General features: G+C 38.9%; 1 protein-coding gene across 3 annotated transcripts in view; it reads left to right on the top strand.

Annotated features, from left to right (window-relative positions):
- tmem106a (transmembrane protein 106A) overlaps positions 1 to 20,228 on the top strand; it is a 29,773-nt gene extending 9,545 nt beyond the window's left edge. For 2 of the 3 annotated variants that reach the window (XM_080213478.1, XM_080213477.1), the window contains exons 3-9: positions 4,168 to 4,404; positions 6,709 to 6,772; positions 6,892 to 7,051; positions 8,915 to 9,055; positions 10,973 to 11,016; positions 13,503 to 13,556; positions 14,791 to 20,228. In XM_080213478.1, the coding sequence (XP_080069604.1) occupies positions 4,185 to 4,404; positions 6,709 to 6,772; positions 6,892 to 7,051; positions 8,915 to 9,055; positions 10,973 to 11,016; positions 13,503 to 13,556; positions 14,791 to 14,938 (831 nt within the window). In that variant the 5' untranslated portion in view covers positions 4,168 to 4,184 and the 3' untranslated portion in view covers positions 14,939 to 20,228. Of the gene's footprint in view, positions 1 to 871; positions 933 to 4,167; positions 4,405 to 6,708; positions 6,773 to 6,891; positions 7,052 to 8,914; positions 9,056 to 10,972; positions 11,017 to 13,502; positions 13,557 to 14,790 lie in introns of those variants that run through there. The other variant, XM_080213479.1, reaches the window with a different exon arrangement.
- Positions 20,229 to 20,269: the final 41 nt, after the last annotated feature.

Here is a 20,269-nt window from a genome sequence, read left to right as displayed (position 1 = left end):
GGAATGGTAAGTGCAGACAGTGGAGAAGTAGCTGGACAGGTACCTCATTGCATTTCAGCATCAGAATTCGAAACAATCTTCTCATTTCATTCCAGCAGTATTCATTTTAAATATGTGGAAAATCATTTTTCTCAGATTTTAAATTTAGTGACATGAAAAATTAAAAGGTGCAGTCGGAGAATTAAAATGTTTAATTAATACAATGTTCACTGAAGAAATATTATTCTTATGGAGAAATTTAATGAAATATAATTAGATCCAGAGTAATTTTCAGATGAGCATAATTGACAAACCAAAGTGTCTATACATGACAGCCATGACAGTGGGATTCTTGTACACATCCATGCATACATTTATATCAGAGTCTTGCAGAAAGCTGTGCCAGACTTTTTGGAAACTAGGTACAGGAAGCACATATACTTCTGGGTCCGGTGGCATGGATGCCTCCTTACACATCATCTAGCCTTTGCTTTGCTTTGCTGAGATCAGGAACACAGTGGAAAATTAATTCTATGAAATACCAGATTATGGAATTGCATGTTGCTGCTCCAGTACACCAAACCTTCAACGTTGCTGGTTATAGCTTTAGTTTCCATCAGTGTCAGTGATCAGAAATTTGGCTGAATGACATTTATTGATTGCCCTCATGGTCACAGAAGCCAGTCGATAATGGCACCTGAACCATTGATTTTTTAAATTTGTTTTTTATTTACAAGGATAATTTTTCTGCTTTTATGTATGACCACCCCCACCTTTTAATGTACGTTATTCCCAACAGCAAGGGACAGGTAAATAATCTATTCTGAGGATTGGCTGACGTGGTGAACTTTGGTTCCTAATTGGATATGTGCATATTTGTTATAGGATTAGCTCAGGATCTCCCGCATAAGTTCCAACAAAAAGGAAGTTGAAAACAAGATCTTTTCTCCCAGGTTTAGTACTTTAAACAATATTTCACTTGAAGACAGATCTTACCCATTTTGATTTTTTATTTTTATGGCATTTTCTTAATACATTTACAATTTTGTTAGATTTTCTACTTTTCTTTGCTCTGTCTTGAAAGCTGTAATTATATCATTAGATTTTACTGTTAACGTCCATTATTTCCAGAAGCTTTCACTAATTTCCTTTTCACCTACTTTCACATATCTCAAACTTTTATGGATCCAGATAGGTAATGATTAATATGTGATTGCACTGGAAGTACTCGAGGTTTTGGGATTATTGATAATCATGTATCCTTAATGAATATTTGTAATTTGCAGTGCAAACAACTTGGAAATTAGTAATCCTTAAGAGGTTGTTCCCTAACCTTTTAATTCCCTAATTAGATACAGAAGTCTGAGGTCATGTACCAACCAACTCAACAGTTTCTTTCCTGCAGCCATTAGATTTTTGAATGGACCTACCTCACTAAGTTGATCCTTCCGTACACCCTAGCTAGGACTGTAACACTACATTCTGCACTCTCTCCTTCTCTATAAACAGTATGCTTTGTATAGCATGCAAGAAACAATAATTTTCACTGTATACTAATACAAGTGACAAGAATAAATCAAATAAAAAATCTTTAGTTCAGAGTCAAGTCCCATACCCCGTGAGATCTGCCAATGGGTGAAAAAGACTACACAATGCCATCAGATATTTGACTATCATTTTCTGTGTTTGTTGATTCTGTTGCTTTATAAAAATTATTGCCTTATGAAATTTTTCATCTTAACAGCAGTGCTTACCGGTGGCTTGCTGGCAAACTGCGGGTTTTCCATTGATGGATATCAATAGGGGTGGCACAGTGGTTAACACTGCTGCCTCACAGTGGCAGGGACCTAGGTTCGATTCCTGGCTTGGGTGACTGTGTGAAGTTTGTACATTCTCCCCTGTGTCTGTGTGGGTTTCCTCCGGTGCCCCGGTTTCTCCCACAATCCAAAAATGTGTGGGCTAGGTTGATTGATCATGGTAAATTGCTCCATAGTGTTAGGGAGATGTCAGGGGGAATAGTAGGGTAAATATGAGGTTGTGGGAATAGGGCTTGGGTGGGATTGTTGTCGGTGCAGGCTCAATGGGCCAAATGGCCTCCTTCTGCACTGTAGAGATTCTGTGACTAAGTGGAAAACAATGGATGTTGAGCAAAAGTGCCATCTTGTGATTTTCCTGTAAGTTGCCTGCTACTTGCACAACCTTGCTGCTAAACACGTGTCTCAGTTCACCTGACCTCACTTCCTAACATTTATATATTTGGAGGGGGTCCCACACAGATGATCCTTGCACATTTTGAAGCCACTGCTTTTCAGGCTACTGATATTTTCATCCTTTCTATTTACTTTCTGTTTTCTTTGCGTTTCATCTTTTTTAACTTTTTGCCTTTTCCCCCTTAAACCTTAAAAGGTTCTGGCAGTTCTGTCAGTACCTTGGCTAGTGATAATTCTTCTTATGTAAGCTTTACAATTGGAATTGACAAACCAGTACTCCACCCAGGATTTTAGCCAGGTCCAGTCAGCTGTGTGTGTGTGTGCGCGTGCCCGCGGGTTTGGCTGTGTGTGTACACAATCATAGGAACCATTTTAATTTCCTCACCCTTTTAATTACTATTATAACTCTGGGATCAGATAATTCAAGTCAGATTGGAGATCAAAGTTGAAACTTCCAGTTTTGTACAGCTAATTTGTTCAAATGGGAACTTCTGGCTATGATCAGTGTGAGGTGGAGATGCCGGCATTGGACTGGAGTAAGCACAGTAAGAAGTCTCACAGTACCAGGTTAAAGTCCAACAGATTTATTTGATAGCACAAGCCAAAAGCATTTGGAGCAGTGCCCTTCATCAGGTGAGTGGGAGTTGTGTTCACAAACAGGGCATATAAGGACACAAACTCAATTTACAAGATAATAGTTGGAATGTGAGTCTTTACAGGTAATCAAGTCTTAAAGGTACAGACAATGTGAGTGAGAGAAGGTTAAGCACAGGTTAAAGAGATGTGTATTGTCTCCAGCCAGGACAGTTAGTGAGATTTTTCAAGCCCAGGCAAGTTGTGGGGGTTACAGATAGTGTGAGAAGAACCCAAGATCCCAGTTGCTGCTATCCTCATATATACGGAACTTGGCTATCTTGGTTCCGCACACGAGGATGGCCTCAACCGGATCTTGGGTTCATGTCATACTATCTGTAACCCCCCACGATTTGCCTAGGCTTGCAAAATTTCACTAACTGCTCTGGCTGAAGACAATACACATTTCTTTAACCTTGCTTAACCCTCACTCCACTCACATTGTCTGTACCTTTAAGACTTGATCGCATTCCAACCATTATCTTGTAAATTGAGTTTGTGTCTATATGCCTTGTTTGTGAACATAACTCCCACTCACCGGATGAAGGGGCAGTGCTCTGAAAGCTTGTGACTTGTGCTACCAAATAAACCTGTTGGACCTTAACCTGGTGTTGTGAGACTTCTTACTATGATCAGTGTGACAGTTTGCCTCTTTCTAAATACACTGCAGTATTAATGTAAGCCTATTTGTGACTCTAATTAAACAAACGTAAACAATTTGTACACGGCGAGGTCCTACAATTAGCAATGTGAGAATTACCAGATTTTCTGTTTCTGGTGGTGTTAGTTAAGGCATAAATATTGACCAAAGCACCAGGGAGAACTTACCCACTTTTCTGTATTTATATGTAATAATTGGTTCACTAACATAAGGATGAGAATCACAGTATTTGGAAAGTTTACTGAATTTAAGAATTTGAGTACTACCAGCAAGTGCTGTCCTTAAATGGGAGCAGTTGTAACTTCAAAATGACACAAGATGGAGCTGTGATGATTTCTTTTTTTACATCTTCAGATTCTGAACGGCAAGTTAATGTTGGCCTGGTCAATGGCGAAATAACTTGTTGGGACTGCGCCCAAGTTCAAAAATGCGAAAAAGTCACTCAATCCCAAAATCTTCTGTCTTTGTACTTCCAGCCTCATGTTCTACTTTAGTCAAGATATTTACACAGAACAAAAGTTGTACTTCAAAGCACAAAGCTAGCCCAGTATGTTAGTTCCAGTGTAACAAAACAAATCACCCACTTTGTGATATGGGTTCTTAATGTTTATGCTTTGAAATGTATTTTTAAACATTTTCAGTACTTATCACCATAAGGGTATGATTCTATATTTTTGATTTCAGGACAAATATAAGAAACCATGGGTAAATCATTTTCTCAATTACCTAATTTCCCAAGACAAAGCAAGAAAGAGGATACCACACATATTGTGCCCGAGACTAATGGAATTGTTCCCGAGAACACAAATGAAGTACATGACGGTAATGGAGAGGCCAATTCGCATGTTCCATATGTAGAGTTTGTGGGAAGAGAGAGCATCACATGTCCCACCTGTCAAGGGACAGGAAGAATACCAAGAGGTAGGTAATTTTCTTACCAACATTAGTACGATGTTTGGTGCAACTGGCAAAATGTGCTTGATCTTTCTTTTCCCAAATAGAAACACCTTGCCAGCAACAGTTGAAGGAGAAGGAAATTTTGTTGTCGGCATAACCAACCAATTGGGTAGCACAGTGGTTAGCACTACACTCTCATAGCGCCGGGGACCTGTGCTGGTTAGGTGCATTGGCCATGTTAAATTGTCCCTCAGTGATCCTGAACAGGTGCAGGAGTGTGGTGATTAGGGGATTTTCACAGTAACTTTATTGCAGTGTTAATGTACAAATAAATAACATAAGCAATAGCAATCCAAACGCTTTCTGTATTAGTGCAAACATTGTTGATTGTCCTTCTGACAACCCAAGGAAGACCGGGGCCAGTGTATTATAAAATACTACTGTAATAATATTTATATTATAACATAGTAATAATATTAGCAAGACTTAATCAGCATTTTTTCTGTGCTACATCCTTTTCCATAGGTTAAGTGTGTTGTAAAAGGCATGCTTTCTGATCTTAACTGATGTTACCTTAGAAGTTGTCTGAATCAGTGTTGCCAGTGCTAGTTATTTATTGGAGAGATCCTTGTTTTCTTGTTTTATGACTTGGACTCTCTCTAAATACCTATTGTTCAAATCCAAGCAAATGTCAGTTTCCATAGAGAAGTTTAGCATTTCCTATGAACAAATGTGACCATTTGTACAAAGTTTGTAGGCAGTGGTTCTTTGGGAAAGCAATGAGTACTTAGCATTGAGGACTAAGTACGTGGTGCTAGTATACCTTCCTGATCTCTCCAAAGAATGAAAAGACTGCACTGATTGACAGCATTGACCAAACTATCAATCCAACGTTACTAAGGAGTAAGATTAAACAGAGGCTGCATTACTTCATTTTATTACATCTGTTTAAAATGAATAAAGGTTCAAAATCTTTGCAGTTGTGTTTTGTAACTTGGACTTTGTGTATTTGATATGTTTTAAATGGGCTCACTGAGCCTGTCACAAGAATTGTAGCAAGTAGGAAAACAAGGAAAACTAAAGCTTGCCAATTTAGCTTTATCACATAAGCCAATTACTGCGGATAATGGAAACCTGAAATAAAAACAGAAAATGTTGAAGATTTTCAGCAGATCAGGTGCGTCTGTGGAGAGAGAAACACAGTTAATGTTTGATGACCTTTCATTGCTTTCTGACCTGAAAAATTAACTCTGTTTCTGTCCCCTCAGATGTTGCCTGACCTGCTGAGTATTTCCAGCATTTTCTGTTTCTATTTTAGTTCAACTTAATGTCTCTTTTCTCTGTGAAGTTGAAGCAAAATACAGCAATGTAAATAACGGTTCTATAAGAAATCAAAACCATCAGTCAAACTAAATTTAAAAGTCCTCCGGTTGTTTCACAGAATTCCTGACTCGAAAGCAATTCACGAGTCTTCAGGGCAAACCTAATCTGCCAATTTGATGACAGTCTAACCCAATGATGGGATAACTATTATAATTGCAAATATTTTAGATTATAATTTGTAGTAAACTGATTTTTTTTATCACCTATGTGTTCTTTATCATCTAACACTTGGTAAACAGAAATTAGTCATTCCCCACTTTGAAATAGGCACCTACATAATAGGCAGGCATGATTCAGTCCTGCTAGTTTCAGTTAACGTTCCCACAGGATAGAAATTGCTCTTCAATAGCTTTAAGTGAAATCATTGTTGAATTGACTTCAGAATGGGCCTATTTACAGCAATAAGATCTTGTAGTTTTAAAAGAACAGGCTGAAAACTATCTGATGCATAATCAATGTAACACTGCCTTTATAAAACATTCTAAAAGAAAAATAAATTATGTCTTTAAAACTTAAAATGTCCCAAAGCACTCCACGCCAATGAAGTATTTTTGAAATCTAACCATTGTTGTAAATTAGGAAAACGTGGTAGCCAGTTTGCGCACACACAGCAGTGATATAAATGACCGATAATCTGTTCTGGGTGGTGTTGGTTGAGGAAATGTTAGCCAAGAATAGTATGGTGGGATTTTTTACAGCCATTTAAAGAGCCTCAGTTTAACATCACATCTGAAAGATGGCACCTCTGACTTTGCAGCAGTTTCTCAGCACTTCGCTGGAGAGTTAGCCTGGATTACTTGTTCAAATCTCTAAAGTCGGGCTTGAACCCATGATCTTAAAATTCAGAGATAAGCATGATAGCACACGCTCCACAGAAGTTCCAGAATTTCACATGAATACTCTGGGTGATGATATTTTAAAATTCTTGTTTTTTTACATTTCCAGGCCAAGAGAATGAGCTGGTTGCTCTGATTCCTTACAGTGACCAGAGGTTGCAGCCGCAACGAACGTCAGTATTAATATTTTACTATTGCAACAATTTAGTGTTTCACCAACAGCCAGAACTGAAATCTTTCATTATACAAGAAGGAAAGCGGTTTCAAAGTTGGGATATGATTTACTTTTCAGGAAGCTTTCTGTGGCAGTCGCTGTGGTGATCAGCCTTCTGATTAGCGGACTTGCGATCTTCTTCCTTTTCCCACGTTCCATTAAAGTGGAACATGTTGGCATAAAGTCAGCCTACGTCACTGATGACAAGTTGGAAGATAGAGTTATTCTCAAAATAACAGTAGGTTCATCATTTTTAAATGTAATTTAACCTCCTGTGGTGTAGGAATAGTTTGGCACCAAAAGGGGCAAGACCTATGCAACGTGGCTCCCAACATCTATACCTTATATTGCGAAATTAAACAATATCTGTTATTATTGGTCTACGCTGAGGTTAGAATTGAAATAAATGGAAGTCATACTTGTGGAGAGTAGGAGTGAAGGGTTCCATTGCGGGGCTCTGTAAGAAATGCAAGGAGTTGAAGATAATTAATCTTAGTATTAATAATGTTCTGAACTAAAGCACAATGTTTCCCTGACAGAGGAAGAAGTATTTTAAAATTTGCATCTTCAGCCCTCCCAGGATATGTAATCTCCCCCATCAAAATGCAAGGCACCGCTGTGATTTCATCAGATCCCCTCAGAACAATAGGTCCACCTGCCAGTTTATTCAAATGGAAATTCAAATGGAATTTGAACAGGATCTATGATCTCTAGGTTAGAGATCCTGAAATTTTGGGGCCTAGGTATCAAAAGTGGAAAATGCACAGTTTCACACTGATGTGGAAATGCCAGCGTTGGACTGGGGTGGGCGCAGTAAGAAATCTCACAACACTAGGTTAAAGTCCAACAGTTTTATTCTGAATCACAAGCTTTTGGAGCACTGCCCCTTCATCGGGTAAGTGGACTCCACTCACCTGATAAAGGAGCAGTGCTCCGAAAGCTTGTGATTCCAAATAAACCTGTTGGACTTTAACCTGGTGTTGTGAGGCTTCATACTGATTTCACACTGTCAACACCCTGGCAATTGTTACTATTGATTAAAAACTGAACTGGACCAAATATGTAAACTCTGGGTACAAGAGCAGACTAGAGGTTGGAAATTCTGAAGCAAATAACTCGTTTTGAGTCTTCCCAAAGCCTGTTCGCCTATCAACAAAGTACAAATCAAGGATGTGGTAGAATATGCTTGTCTGGATGAGTGTAGCTTCAACAACATCAAGAAGCTCAACACCATTCAAAACAAAACAGCCTGTGTGATTGGCACACCATCCACCTCAAGTGTTCACTTCCTCTACTACCAATGCACGGATGAAGCTGTGTGTACAGTTGACAAGATACACTACAGCAACTCACCATGGTTCCTTTGACAGCACCTTCCAAACGTGCAACTCTATGGCTTAGAAAGAGAAGTGCAGCAGCCACATGGGAACGCTATCACCTGCAAGTTCCTCTCCAAACAATACCCCATCCTAATTTGGAACTATATCACCATTCCTCCACTGTTACTGAGTCAAAATTGTGGGTTTCCCTTCCTAACAGCACCGTCGGTGTCCCCTACAATGACTGCTTAGGTTCAAGAAGGCAGCTCACCACCACCTTCAAGATCAAAATTCTGGAATTCCCTTCCCAGCCAGAATGTGAGTGTACCTGCACCAGAGGGGTTCAAAAAGGCAGCTTAGGGATGGGTAGCAAGTATTGGTCTTGCCAATGATGCCCACAACCCATCAGAAAAAAAATCACAGACTGACAGAGACTCCCTTCCTATTCCATGTGGAAAAGTTAGAGAGCAGTATGTGGCCATTTCTATCCTAAGATTGGATTGCATGCAAGTTTCTGCTTCCTGGTTGTAATGATGGGTTGTGAAATGGTTGGACAATTTCGGTTGAGCCCAGAAGATCCTAATGTGTAACATAAAACTGCCCACAGCTCAGCACTAATTGGTACAAAATTGCCATTTCACTGAAGAGTCAGATTGGTGGCTGTTGTGGAAATAGAAATTACAGAAAGAAAGGAATTCTGAGATTATGAGGAAAGTGTGCTGTGGTATTTTACATGTTTCATGGTAGGCTCTTGATGTGCCACTTCGTTTTCTCTTTTGCAGAATATAATAAATGTGACAAACTACAACTTCTACAGCATCAGTATTACAGATCTCAATGTGCAGATTGTGTTTTTTAATGAAGTCCTTGGAACTGTGAACATCAAAAACACTACAGTTTTCAGGCCTTTGGGCGGCGGCCAGGTAATGAATATTGACTGTTACCTTGGATGCTGTTGGTGGATTGATCTCTTTATTGCTTTGCTAATAGTGATGTTAGTCATGTTTTCAACAGGGTCGGAGGGTTTCTTTCTGCTGGACTGGCCAGTCTCTCAACTTTGCCTACAGTGGGCTGATAACTTTGAGTCTTGTTGCGAATACCTGGTTTCAAATTTCACAAGGATTACAGAGAGACAGGGTGTTAGGAAATTCAGAGATATTTAGTCACTGTTACTGTTTTGAACACTCCAAATGGCCCTCCAGTCTCCTTTGAAATTGTTTATTGCACCAGAGCAGCACATGAGCATATCTAAAACTTGCATCCACTAATATCACCAATACTTACTTATGGCCTAGTTTTTGCTCACTTGTATTAAGCTCTACTTCTGTAGCTTGTTGAAGCAGATGTGGTCAGATTTTGGGAATCTTTGGGAATCAGATTGTGGTGTTTACAGTAAAGTTTTCAACTTCAGACCCATACTATGTGGTAATTTTGAGCACTGATGTAAATAATAAAAGCAAAGTACTATGGATGCTGGAAGTCTGAAATATAAACTAAGTACTGACAATGTAAAGGAAGACTGGGAGTTACTGCTACACTTACGATTTTCACTTCAACTACATGTCTGTTGATAGCACAAGAAGTGCAACAGGAAACTGGTGTTAACAGAATTCTCACAAATGATGACTGCCTTTCAATCAAAAAATGTCAGCTGTTTTTAAGGCAATTTGAGGATACAATGTCTTCCATCCTAGCAAAAGTCTCCTGATACATCTATACAGAAGAGAGATTGGAGCCATAACAGGGCTGATTAGGGGAAAAAAAATTAGAGAGGGGATATTGGACTCTCAAGCATCAGTCACAGTAGAATACAAGCGCAGGGATGTACTTCTGAGGCTGTGTAAGGCTCTGGTCAGACCTCCATTTGGAGTATTGCGAGTAGTTTTGAGCCCCATATCTAAGGAAGGATATGCTGGCCTTGGAAAGCGTCCAAAGGAGGTTCACAAGATTGATCCCTGGAATGAAGAGCTTGTTGTATGTGGAATGGTTGAGGACTCTGGGTCATTACTCGTTGGAGTTTAGAAGGATGAAGGGGGGATCTTATTGAAATTAAGGCCTGAATAGAATGGATGTGGAGAGGATGTTTCCACTTGTAGAAAAACTAGAACCAGAGAGCACAACCTCAGGCTAAAGGGATGATCCTTTAAAACAGAGATGAGGACTTTCTTCAACCAGAAAGTGATGAATCTGTGGAACTCTTTGCTGCAAAAGGCTGTGGAGGCCAGGTCATTGAGTATCTTTAAGACAGAGATAGGTTCTTGATTAATCAGGGGATTAGGGGTTATAGGGAAAGGGCAGGCGAATGGGAATGAGAAAAATATCAGCCATGATTGAATGATGGAGCACACTCAATGGGCCGTATGGCCTAATGCTACTCCTATATTTTATGGTCCTAGGCCTAAGTAGGCTTTTAAGAAATGAAAATTCTTTGTTACAAATATATTTTAAGTTTTACTTTCTGTTTTTCTAATATGTAGCCCAGATACACACAAATAAACCTTTTAAATTATTGAGAATCACTAGTTATTAATGAATCCTACTAATTCAGTATGCATAAGTTATCATTAATAAATTAGTGACACAGACATGGGGAAGACGTCATTATTCAACAAGATTCCTTCTCCTGCTGTTGTCAAAGTTATCCAGCATTTCATTTTCATTAAATATCTTTTTGCAGTTCAAACACTACTGAATTTCATCAATTTTGGTGAGATTTATATCTGTAACTAATCATTTTTATCCACATCATTTACGCACATTTCTTTTCCCATCTATGTTTTATTATTTCATGTCCCATTGGTGTTTTATGTAATGCGATTATATCTTGTTCTGTTTTGCAGATTTTCTATGAGGTGACTGCTACATTAGAAGATTCAGGCATGTAGTAAGTATTATAATGACAAATGTGTTTTGTAATTGACTGGCCAAAGCAATGAGATGGCAGTAGTTTAACAGCAACAGTTTCCATTTAATTCTGTACAATTAGGAGGAGGTACTGGATTAGTAATCTGGAAGCCCAGCAGATGCTCTGGAAGCATGGGTTCAAATCTTTCCACGGCAGCTGGTGGAATTTAAATTCAATTAATAAAATCTGGAATGAAAAACTAGTTTCAGTGATAGTGACCGTGAAACTATCATCAATTGTAAAAACCCAACTGATTCACTAAAGTCTTTTTAGGGAAGGAAATCTGCTGTCCTCACCTAGTCTGAGCTACGTATGACTTCAGACCCACAGCAATATGCTCAACTCTTCAATGCCTTCTAAAATGGTCCAGCAAGCCACTCTGTTGTATCATAACGCTACAAAGTCTAAAAGGAGCGAAACTGAATGGATCAAACTCGGCACTGGAAATGACAATGGCACGCTCAACCCTGTCACCCCTGTAGTGTCCTCCTTACTAACATCTGGGGACTTGTGCCACAACTGGGAGAGCTTCCCCACAGATCAGTCAAGCAACATAATCATACTCACCAAATCATACATTACAGGCAACATTCCAGACACCATCACCACCATCCTGGATTTGTCCTGTTCCACCTACAGGACAGACCCACCAGAAGTGGTGGCACAGTGGTATACAATTAAGAGGGAGTCCTTAACATTGTCTCCAGATCCTGTTAAATGTCATGGGATCAAGCCAAACATGGGTAAGGAAACTGCTTATTACCACTACTCCAATCTACACCAATTAGAAAAAGCACTGATGGTGGCATGGGCACTGAATGATCTCTGGGTGAAAGAGTTATGTCCAACACCAAGAATGACTCAGTAGCACCACTACCGACAAGCTGGCCTAGTCTAACAGGATGTAACTGCTAGATTGGGCCTGCAGCATCTAGCAAGGGGACAAAACCCACTTGCACTCATTCTCACCATTCAGGTCACATACGCATCCTTCCATGACAGTATCAGTATGAGTGAACACCCACACTCTTGTGGAGACAAAATCCCATCTTCATACTGAGGATACCCTCCATTGTGTTGTGTGGCACTAGAACAGGAGTGAGATTTCGAACAGATCTAGCAATTCGGGGGCTTTCGTGAGATGCTGTGGTCCATCAGTAGCAGCACAGTTGTATTCAATGACAATCTGTAATCTCATGGCCAGACATCTCCTCAACTCTGCTATTACCATCAAGGAATCAATCCTGGTTTGATGAAAGGTGCAGGAGGTCATGCCAGGAACAGTGCAGTGTTAAGCTGGTGAAGCTACAACACAGGACTACCTGTATACCAAACAGTGGAAGAAAAGGTGACAAACAGAGCTAAGCATTGCACAGCCAACGGATCAAATCAAGGGTCTGCAGTCCTGCTACGTTGTGAATGGTGGTGGACAACTAAACAAATAACTGGAGGAAGCTCTACAAATATCCCTATCCTCAATAATGGGGGCGCCTAGCATATCAGTGCAGAAGATGAGGCTTATGCATTTGCATCTGTCTTCACGCAGAAGTGATGTGTGAATTATCCATGTTAGCATCCGGCATCATTTGGTCTTTAGCTATTGCAATTTATTCCATGTGCTATCAAGCTAAAGTCACTGTAAAGGCTATGCCTCTTTGACGCATTCTGGCAATGGTACTTGAGACTTATGCTGCAGAACTTACCATGCCCCCAGCCAAGCTGTTCCAGTACGGCTACAATACTGGCCTCTAACCAGCAATTTGGAAAATTGCCCAGGTATGTCCTGTCCACAAAAAGAAGGATGAATCTAATTTGGCCAAATACCTCTCAATCATCAGCAAAGTGATAGAAAGTGTCATCAACAGCACTGTCAAGGGACACTTACTCAGCAATAATCTGCACTCTGTTCAGTTTGGGTTCCACCAGGGCCCCTCAGTCCTGACCTCATTACAGTCTTTGTCCAAGCATGGTCAAGGGAGCTGAATCAACAAGTTAGATGAAAGTGACTGCCCTTGACACCAGGACAGTATTTGACGGAGTATACCTTAAGGAGCCCTAGCAAAAAAAACTGTCATTGAAAATCAGGGGAAAAACTCTGCACTGATTGGAGTCATATCTAGCACAAAGGAAGATCATTGCGGTTGTTGGATGTCAATCACCTAAGTCCCAGGACATCACTGTAGGAATTTCTTGTGGTGATGTCCTAAGGCCAACCGTCTTCAGCTTCTTCATCAATGACCTACTTTCCGTCATAAGGTCAAAAGTGGGATGTTCACTGATCATTTCACAATGTTTAGCACCATTTGCATTTATGGTATAAATAATCATTTAAAATCAATGAATGCTAATTATGGGGAAAGATCAATTACTTGATGGAATTATGACAATATGCAAATTAAGATGTTAATAAGTAATTTGTTACACACATCAGAGAATCTATGATTGTTTTTCTTTTTGTCTTTAAGCCATTACTGCACAATGCCTGAAATCAAAGTGCACAATATTGTGATCTCAATACAGTAAGTACTGTAAGATTAGGCCTTTTCCTTAAATGGTACATTTCTGAATGCAGAATTTAATCCAAGTAAATGAATCTGTAATTCACTTTCTTTTAACCAGAAGTTTTTTTTTTAACTAAAATATAGGCAAAATACTGCAGATTTTGGAATCTGAAACATAAACAGAAAATGCTGGAAAAACCCAGCAAGTCTGGCAACATCAGAGGTCTTAAAAAGTCAAATGGACTTGAACAGTTAACTGTTTTCTCTGTCCACAGACGTTGCTAAATCTGTGGAGTTTATTCAGCATTTTCTCTTTCTGTCCCTATTTTCTTCCCTTTGCAGAGCATGCGTTCTGTGCGCCCATATCTAAAGGGAGAAATGGAATGGTCTCACTCACAAACTTGTGTTTGTGTTCCCTCCTAGCATGAAGGATGGTATATTCTGTTCTGCACAGGCATGTTGTTTCCATGCAATAGTGACTCCCTGACCAAAGCCAGACAATTTGTTTTTGTAGTGACTTTCATGTAAATTTGATAATTGAATGGAAAGGCTTTTATCCTGGATTATTGGTTTAAAGTACTGCTGTGCATATGTGCGATTACAGTTCCTTTAGCATCCGGCCCACTTTGCACAAGCAATCTGACCTTTTGTAGAGGTCAGCTCTTGATGTAGCGTAGTGGTTATCACGTTCACCTCACACACACACACAGTACCCGGATCGAAACTGGGCAGAAACACAGTTGGATCTTTCTCATTAAGCGTAAGCGAGGTGTGCGTGATGTAAGTTCATTGCTCAACATCATGCAAATCCGATGGCACAGTCATGTTGTATTGGCTTTGACCTCGGCCTCAAATGCATTTACCCAAAAAGAAGTACCTAAGAATGTGCTGTTTCTTCCAATTTGGGACTGAGTTGGAAGTTACAGCCTCAGTATATCTCCCTGTACAGAAACAGAAATGGTTTCAATTACATCCTTCATGTTTTCCATGCCCCCAAGTATCATTGCACTTTGAGAAGCTGCTACCACCATCTAGTCACTTTAAAACAAAAGTACTTGTGCAAGCAAATAATTTAAACATGGATCTGTTAAGTGTAGAAATCTTTCTGAAATATAAGATGAGCTGCAGCCATCTCTGAAGCTGAAATGGATCAGCAAAGTAAATGCAGCTTCAACTTTCCTAAAACATGTATAAAAATAATAGCAGGAAACAGCTGAGAGTTTTCTTTCTTATTCTTTTCCATCTTTTCCAGAGCAACGGTGACAGCTTGGTACTTGTCGCACTCTGAGCAAGTTTCCTTCGATGCCTACCAATACGTTGACTGTGGCTCCAACACCACCCATCTTCACAGTCCCTTCTACCCTTCCCAGGACAACCATTTGCATGAGCTGCTCAGTTAACGGAAATGGTGCTAGTGCCCTTTACAGTAAAGGCTTCCAGCATGGCCCAAACACTTCCTCTGTGTAGATATTGTGCTCCTGGACTGATGAGACAATCCATCAGTCAGTTCTGCACCCGTCTGCCTAATTATTTTATAGTGCTCTGTGTGGCAATGTAACACTTGTAAGAGGAGTACCTTAATTTGGGATATTGAGCATGTAATGGTGATTTGATAATCTGACAGTTTTAGTTACAGGAAGTTCTGCGGAACTACCAGAACTGTAAGATAAGTTTAATCCATCTGGGGAATGAACAGGGTCTGAATTGTGAACTGATCTTTGTTGATCGATTTCAGATAAAATAATGCACTTTTTGTAGCCTCCAAATATAAATGTATAATTCCTTAAATAAGTCACTATTTGTTCATTAGACCATTGCCTCCTATTAGAAGAGATGGGAATATACAGAGAGCTTCTTTTGTGCAACATCTTTAAACATCCCTCTAGATAACATCTGGGAGATTCTTGTGTATTTATAGATCATGAAGATTGGAATTCCTGTAAAGATACATGTATGTACAATTATCAAAATATTTAGACCACAGAAATGCAGGATATCTACTAGCAAACATGGAATGATGGAATATGCAAAATAATTTACCAAGCAAAGCTGGTTGTGCAATACTTAAGGTTTGGAACATTCTGAGTGCATTATTTGGTGTATTCCAGAAAGCTACATTGTTTAATATATTTCAAACGTTGTGTAACTCTGAAAACTAAAGCAAATTAATATATTTTATATAAAATATTCAGTGCAGGCCCTGTATGGTTCAGTGGATAAACACTTTGTGTATTGTGGTACTGGGCCACGTTAGTCAAGATGATCCCATTTTTGACCCCTGATGATCTCAGTGTAGAAAGAAGAGTTGAAAGATTAAAGTGCACGGTTTGGCTTACTGTCCCCTGGGCTAGTGATGGAAAAGTAGACCATGGTTTCTGCTCCAGATTGTGAATGCTGGTGAATCTTAAGATTGGGCTCAACTCTGATGTTCCCTATAATTGAATTGGCTGCAGACATGAACTGACAGTCCCACACGTGGAGCCAAAGTGTGGCCATGGGACCATACCACCATGTGATGCCACCTCTTCAGCAATAGAGGGAAGAATACTGGAGAGGAACATTTTTAAAAAGCAAGTCTTATTGTTTAACTAAATGCTTAGCCATTAAACGGTCAATCCAAGAAGGTGTCTCCAGTCCATTAGCACTAAAGTAGTTCTGAGTGTGACTGCATCTTAGCCACACAGAGCAAATAAGCCTATTTTAAAAGCCTTATATTTATTATTGTAGTTAATAGCAGTAATTCACTATTTTCTCTGTCACTTATGTAACATTCTCTCCTGTAATACATTGGAGAGCGCATTAACATTTTCCACTTGTGTGCATACTTCAAGTACTTTGGGGGTGGAGGAACAGCAATTAACACTGAAGGTACCGTAATGTTCCATCCATTTCATGGTCATAATTTGACACAGTCTAAGTGCAGTTGTCATCCATGCTCAAACACTTTTTTAATCCTGTGAGATTTAAAGCAGGATATTGTTCTTGCCCCAAACTAACCAATACAGACCCCAACAAGCCCTTGTCCAAGATGTATTTTGGTTGGTGTTTGGGAAGAATTCATTATTACCATACATGGTTCTCATGAGTGGTCGCTGCCCATTGCATTGGATTTCCTGTAGAGAAATTTTTTAAAAACATATTTTGTCACTTAAGGTGTATCTTCAGCTATAACGACCAACTTAGTAATTAATTGGTAGGATTTGCTTCCATCAAATTTGCACACAAATACACCATGTGCTTTACTGCAGGTCTACATGTTTCACCAACCACAATTTGCAGACATGTGAAATCTTTTGCATTATGTCCAGTCACTATTTTGCAAATTACTCAATGTTTTAGCCACCTGGAATATTGCTTTCTGTTTGCATCACCAATGGTTGTAATATTGTCTCATGTCCCTCACAGACAATTAAGTGCTGAGAAAATGTCAGTATTTCTGGATTTAAAGAATAATTCTTCACATTCCATGATTCAGGCCAAAGTATAATTTTGCCGTATCCACGGTTCAGTTATAAATCAGTTTCTCAGCTAAACTCTCTATTCACCCATGTTATGGGTTTGGTGACACCAATGATCATGCATTTTCTGTTTGCAATAGAAGCATAAAATTGAGTGATAGACAAGGTTTGCTTAGAAGAAGAAAGACTTGTGCAAGTAGATTTTGTGGGATTTAATCCCAGTATAGTGTTCTGTTGCACGTAACTACATCACAGAAAAGTCACTTAATGTTATAGGCTCAAACCTGTCCGTCTATCTAGTGTTGAAATTATTAACTAAAATAGTTGTACAAAAGCCTGATTAAACCAACCTGTTCTGTTCCTTATGATGGTCTTTGATTTCTGGTTAGAATGACACACATTTATGGCATCTTGCATGCATTTGACATATCAGATTATTGCAGAACGAATGATTTTATAAGACCAAAATTGTGAGCATGTTGGATATGTGTTGGTGGTATACAAGGACATGCTGTGTTATGAATCCTTAAAATTTACCCCATGTTTCTGATGGTTTAAATTGAGAATTTGCTAAAGCTACGAAACTTTGGGTTGGAGGAGAATGAGAGGACAAGGTATGAGAGAGCTGTTAGCACTTGTGGAGCTCGCCCTCATCAATCTTCAGGGAATTAAAGGAAAGAAAGGGAAGTATTTGCTTAGGTATGAGTGCTAATATTAGTGAATGAGATGTATTAAACCAGCTACTTCAATTAAAATAATTTAGTGGTATACATAGTGAGTAGGAGAATTTGCATTTTGATAAATAGTGCACTCAGTCTGCTTGATTTGCTGCAGTTCCTTGAATGTGAACGTACTAAGTATACGAGTTTCCTCATTTTTCTATGGGTAGTATGATCACTTTCATGTAATAGGTACATTGTTTTGTAATGTAAGGACATCATATTGTGTTAGCAATTATGAGTAACTATCCACAAGTCACAAACTTAAAATTTTGAATATATTTGCCATGACATTTTTTCTTTGGATTACTGTGGCATATTTGTCTCCGTATCTCTTCACTTTCATCATTATTATTATTACAGCCTGTGGGATGTGAGCATTACTGGCAAGGCCAGTTTTTAATGCTGATTCCTAATAGCTCGAGAAAGTGCTGAGTTGCCTTCTTGAACCACTGCAACTCACATGGTGCAGGCAGTGTCAGTCCTGTTAGGGAGGGAGTTGTAGGAACTTGAAGTGAGCAGAATAGCGTGTGTACAGAAAGTGTTGTTAGTACACGTTGATATGGCAGCGTGCTGTATTTTATTGTGCCGTGATGATTTCTGCTTAAGTGTATATAATTAATGTAGCCTGATGCCACACAATTATAACTACCAAATAGAGAAGTGGTGTGCAAACCTGAAAGGCTCAAGACACACGATAAAAATGTTCAAAATTTGAGCCCTTGAGAACCAATGTATGTGATAGAAGAAATGAAAATAAATTACTCAGACGTGCCTAAGTTAGTAAATTCATGGTTTAACGTGATATTTAGCTGTGCAGAACAGAAAGTGTCAGATTTGATGTCTAGTCTGTGTCCATCTGAGCATGGGCAGCATTGATATGTTACAGGTAGTCTCAGTGCCCCTGCACTAGGTAAGTGAAGTATTGAGTTCCTGCTTACAGTCCACCAATTCCTGCTAGTAATTGCACATGATGTGTTTAGATGGAAACTGGCCTCTATACTTGAATAATCCACCATTATTCACTGTCTTGGACAAGACAAGAAAACTGTTGGCACTTGTGGAACTTTCCTGAATCAGAATCTTCAGTAAATTGAAGGAGAGAAAGGGAAGCATTTGATAACTTGCTTGGCTATGCATGCTAACATTAGTGACTAAATATATTAGGTACTTCAATTTAAGTAATTTAGTTGATAACTCCGTAATCTAATGAATATTTTAGATGAAGGAACTAATTAAAAAAAGTTTGTAATTAGCATGTTATTTTATTTTACTGTGTGTTGTGTTTCACCCATTATTTCTGGATAAACCTGTGATACTGAAATAATCACAATACCTTACTGCACATCACTTGAGCTTACACTGCACCCCAAAATGGCATCTAATATAAGTAAAGCAGCCGTCATGCCACTGAATCCAGTCAACTTGCTTCTATTTACATAACTGCTTTCATCTTTTTACCAGAAATAAAGCTGTGAATTAAATGTTGAAATTTAGTCCTGAGCTTCAGGTGAATTTAAGCTTGGTTTTGCTGCTTTGCAATATGATCTGAGCCCCTGGATTAAGTTTCAATTTTTTATTTCCTCTGCAGTTATCATTACTCCACCTCATTAAGCATACTAAAGATACCTTTCACTGGCAGCCCAGGATAACTAATAAAGCCTGTGAAATATGTCACCTTTTTGCAATTAATGTCATAATTCTGTATTACTGCTAAATCGTGGAATAAGCACAAGCTTATTAAACTACAGTTGGTAAACCACTGCTCCTGCAGTGAGACTTGGTTTAATTAGCTGTTATGAATTAATTCCTCCACTCAATGGAAGAGAAGTTTAAGGCTCTAGTCAGTAATTGAGCCTGACAGTGGACTTGAGATTTTGTTGGTTAACTCGGTAATTAAGTGAAAAGGACTAAGACAATTTCTCATTGTCAGCTGGATAAACGATTCATGGAATTTCCCATGTTAGTGCGTTTGGGAGTGGTACTCCATGTTTTGGTGTAGAACATCCTATCTTGAAAACTCTGCTGCCACGCAAAAAGCTGTTCCTGAATTGGGCATTGTATGTAAACTAGTGTGAAAACCTTCAGTACCAGGTTTATATTCTCAGATTATAAAATAACTTGTTCTGCTAATTACTGATGACATAACATCATTTCGTCACCAATTATTATTCAGTACCTGTCGGAATGACATTTTAACACGGTAACCATGTACCTGAAGTCTAAGGAAACCAGAAAAAGAACAGTGTTGGTCTTGAAGATCCACCCATTTGTAAATATGGGAAAAGGGTTCTGCATTCGTTCTTTGCCACTAGTCAATGTTCACAGCGAAAAGATAACCGGTTAATGAATTTTTGATGTACTCTGCCTAATAATATGTTACTTTAAATGTAGAGTTCTGTAGAAAGTGGTGTATCACATGGAGTATTATTTTAGATTTGTACTGCCCTATGTTTTCAAACATTGTCTTGTAATTGTGGATTTGTTGCTAATTAAAGAATAATTGAAATTTCTTTGTGATGTTGAATTAATATAGATTCATAGTGATTTGTAA

This window comes from Carcharhinus amblyrhynchos, chromosome 27, assembly GCF_965287045.1.
Source record: "Carcharhinus amblyrhynchos chromosome 27, sCarAmb.v2.hapA, whole genome shotgun sequence".
Lineage (NCBI taxonomy): Eukaryota > Metazoa > Chordata > Chondrichthyes > Carcharhiniformes > Carcharhinidae > Carcharhinus > Carcharhinus amblyrhynchos.
Note: the sequence above shows the minus strand (reverse complement) of the source record. Positions and strands in the feature narration are given on the sequence as shown.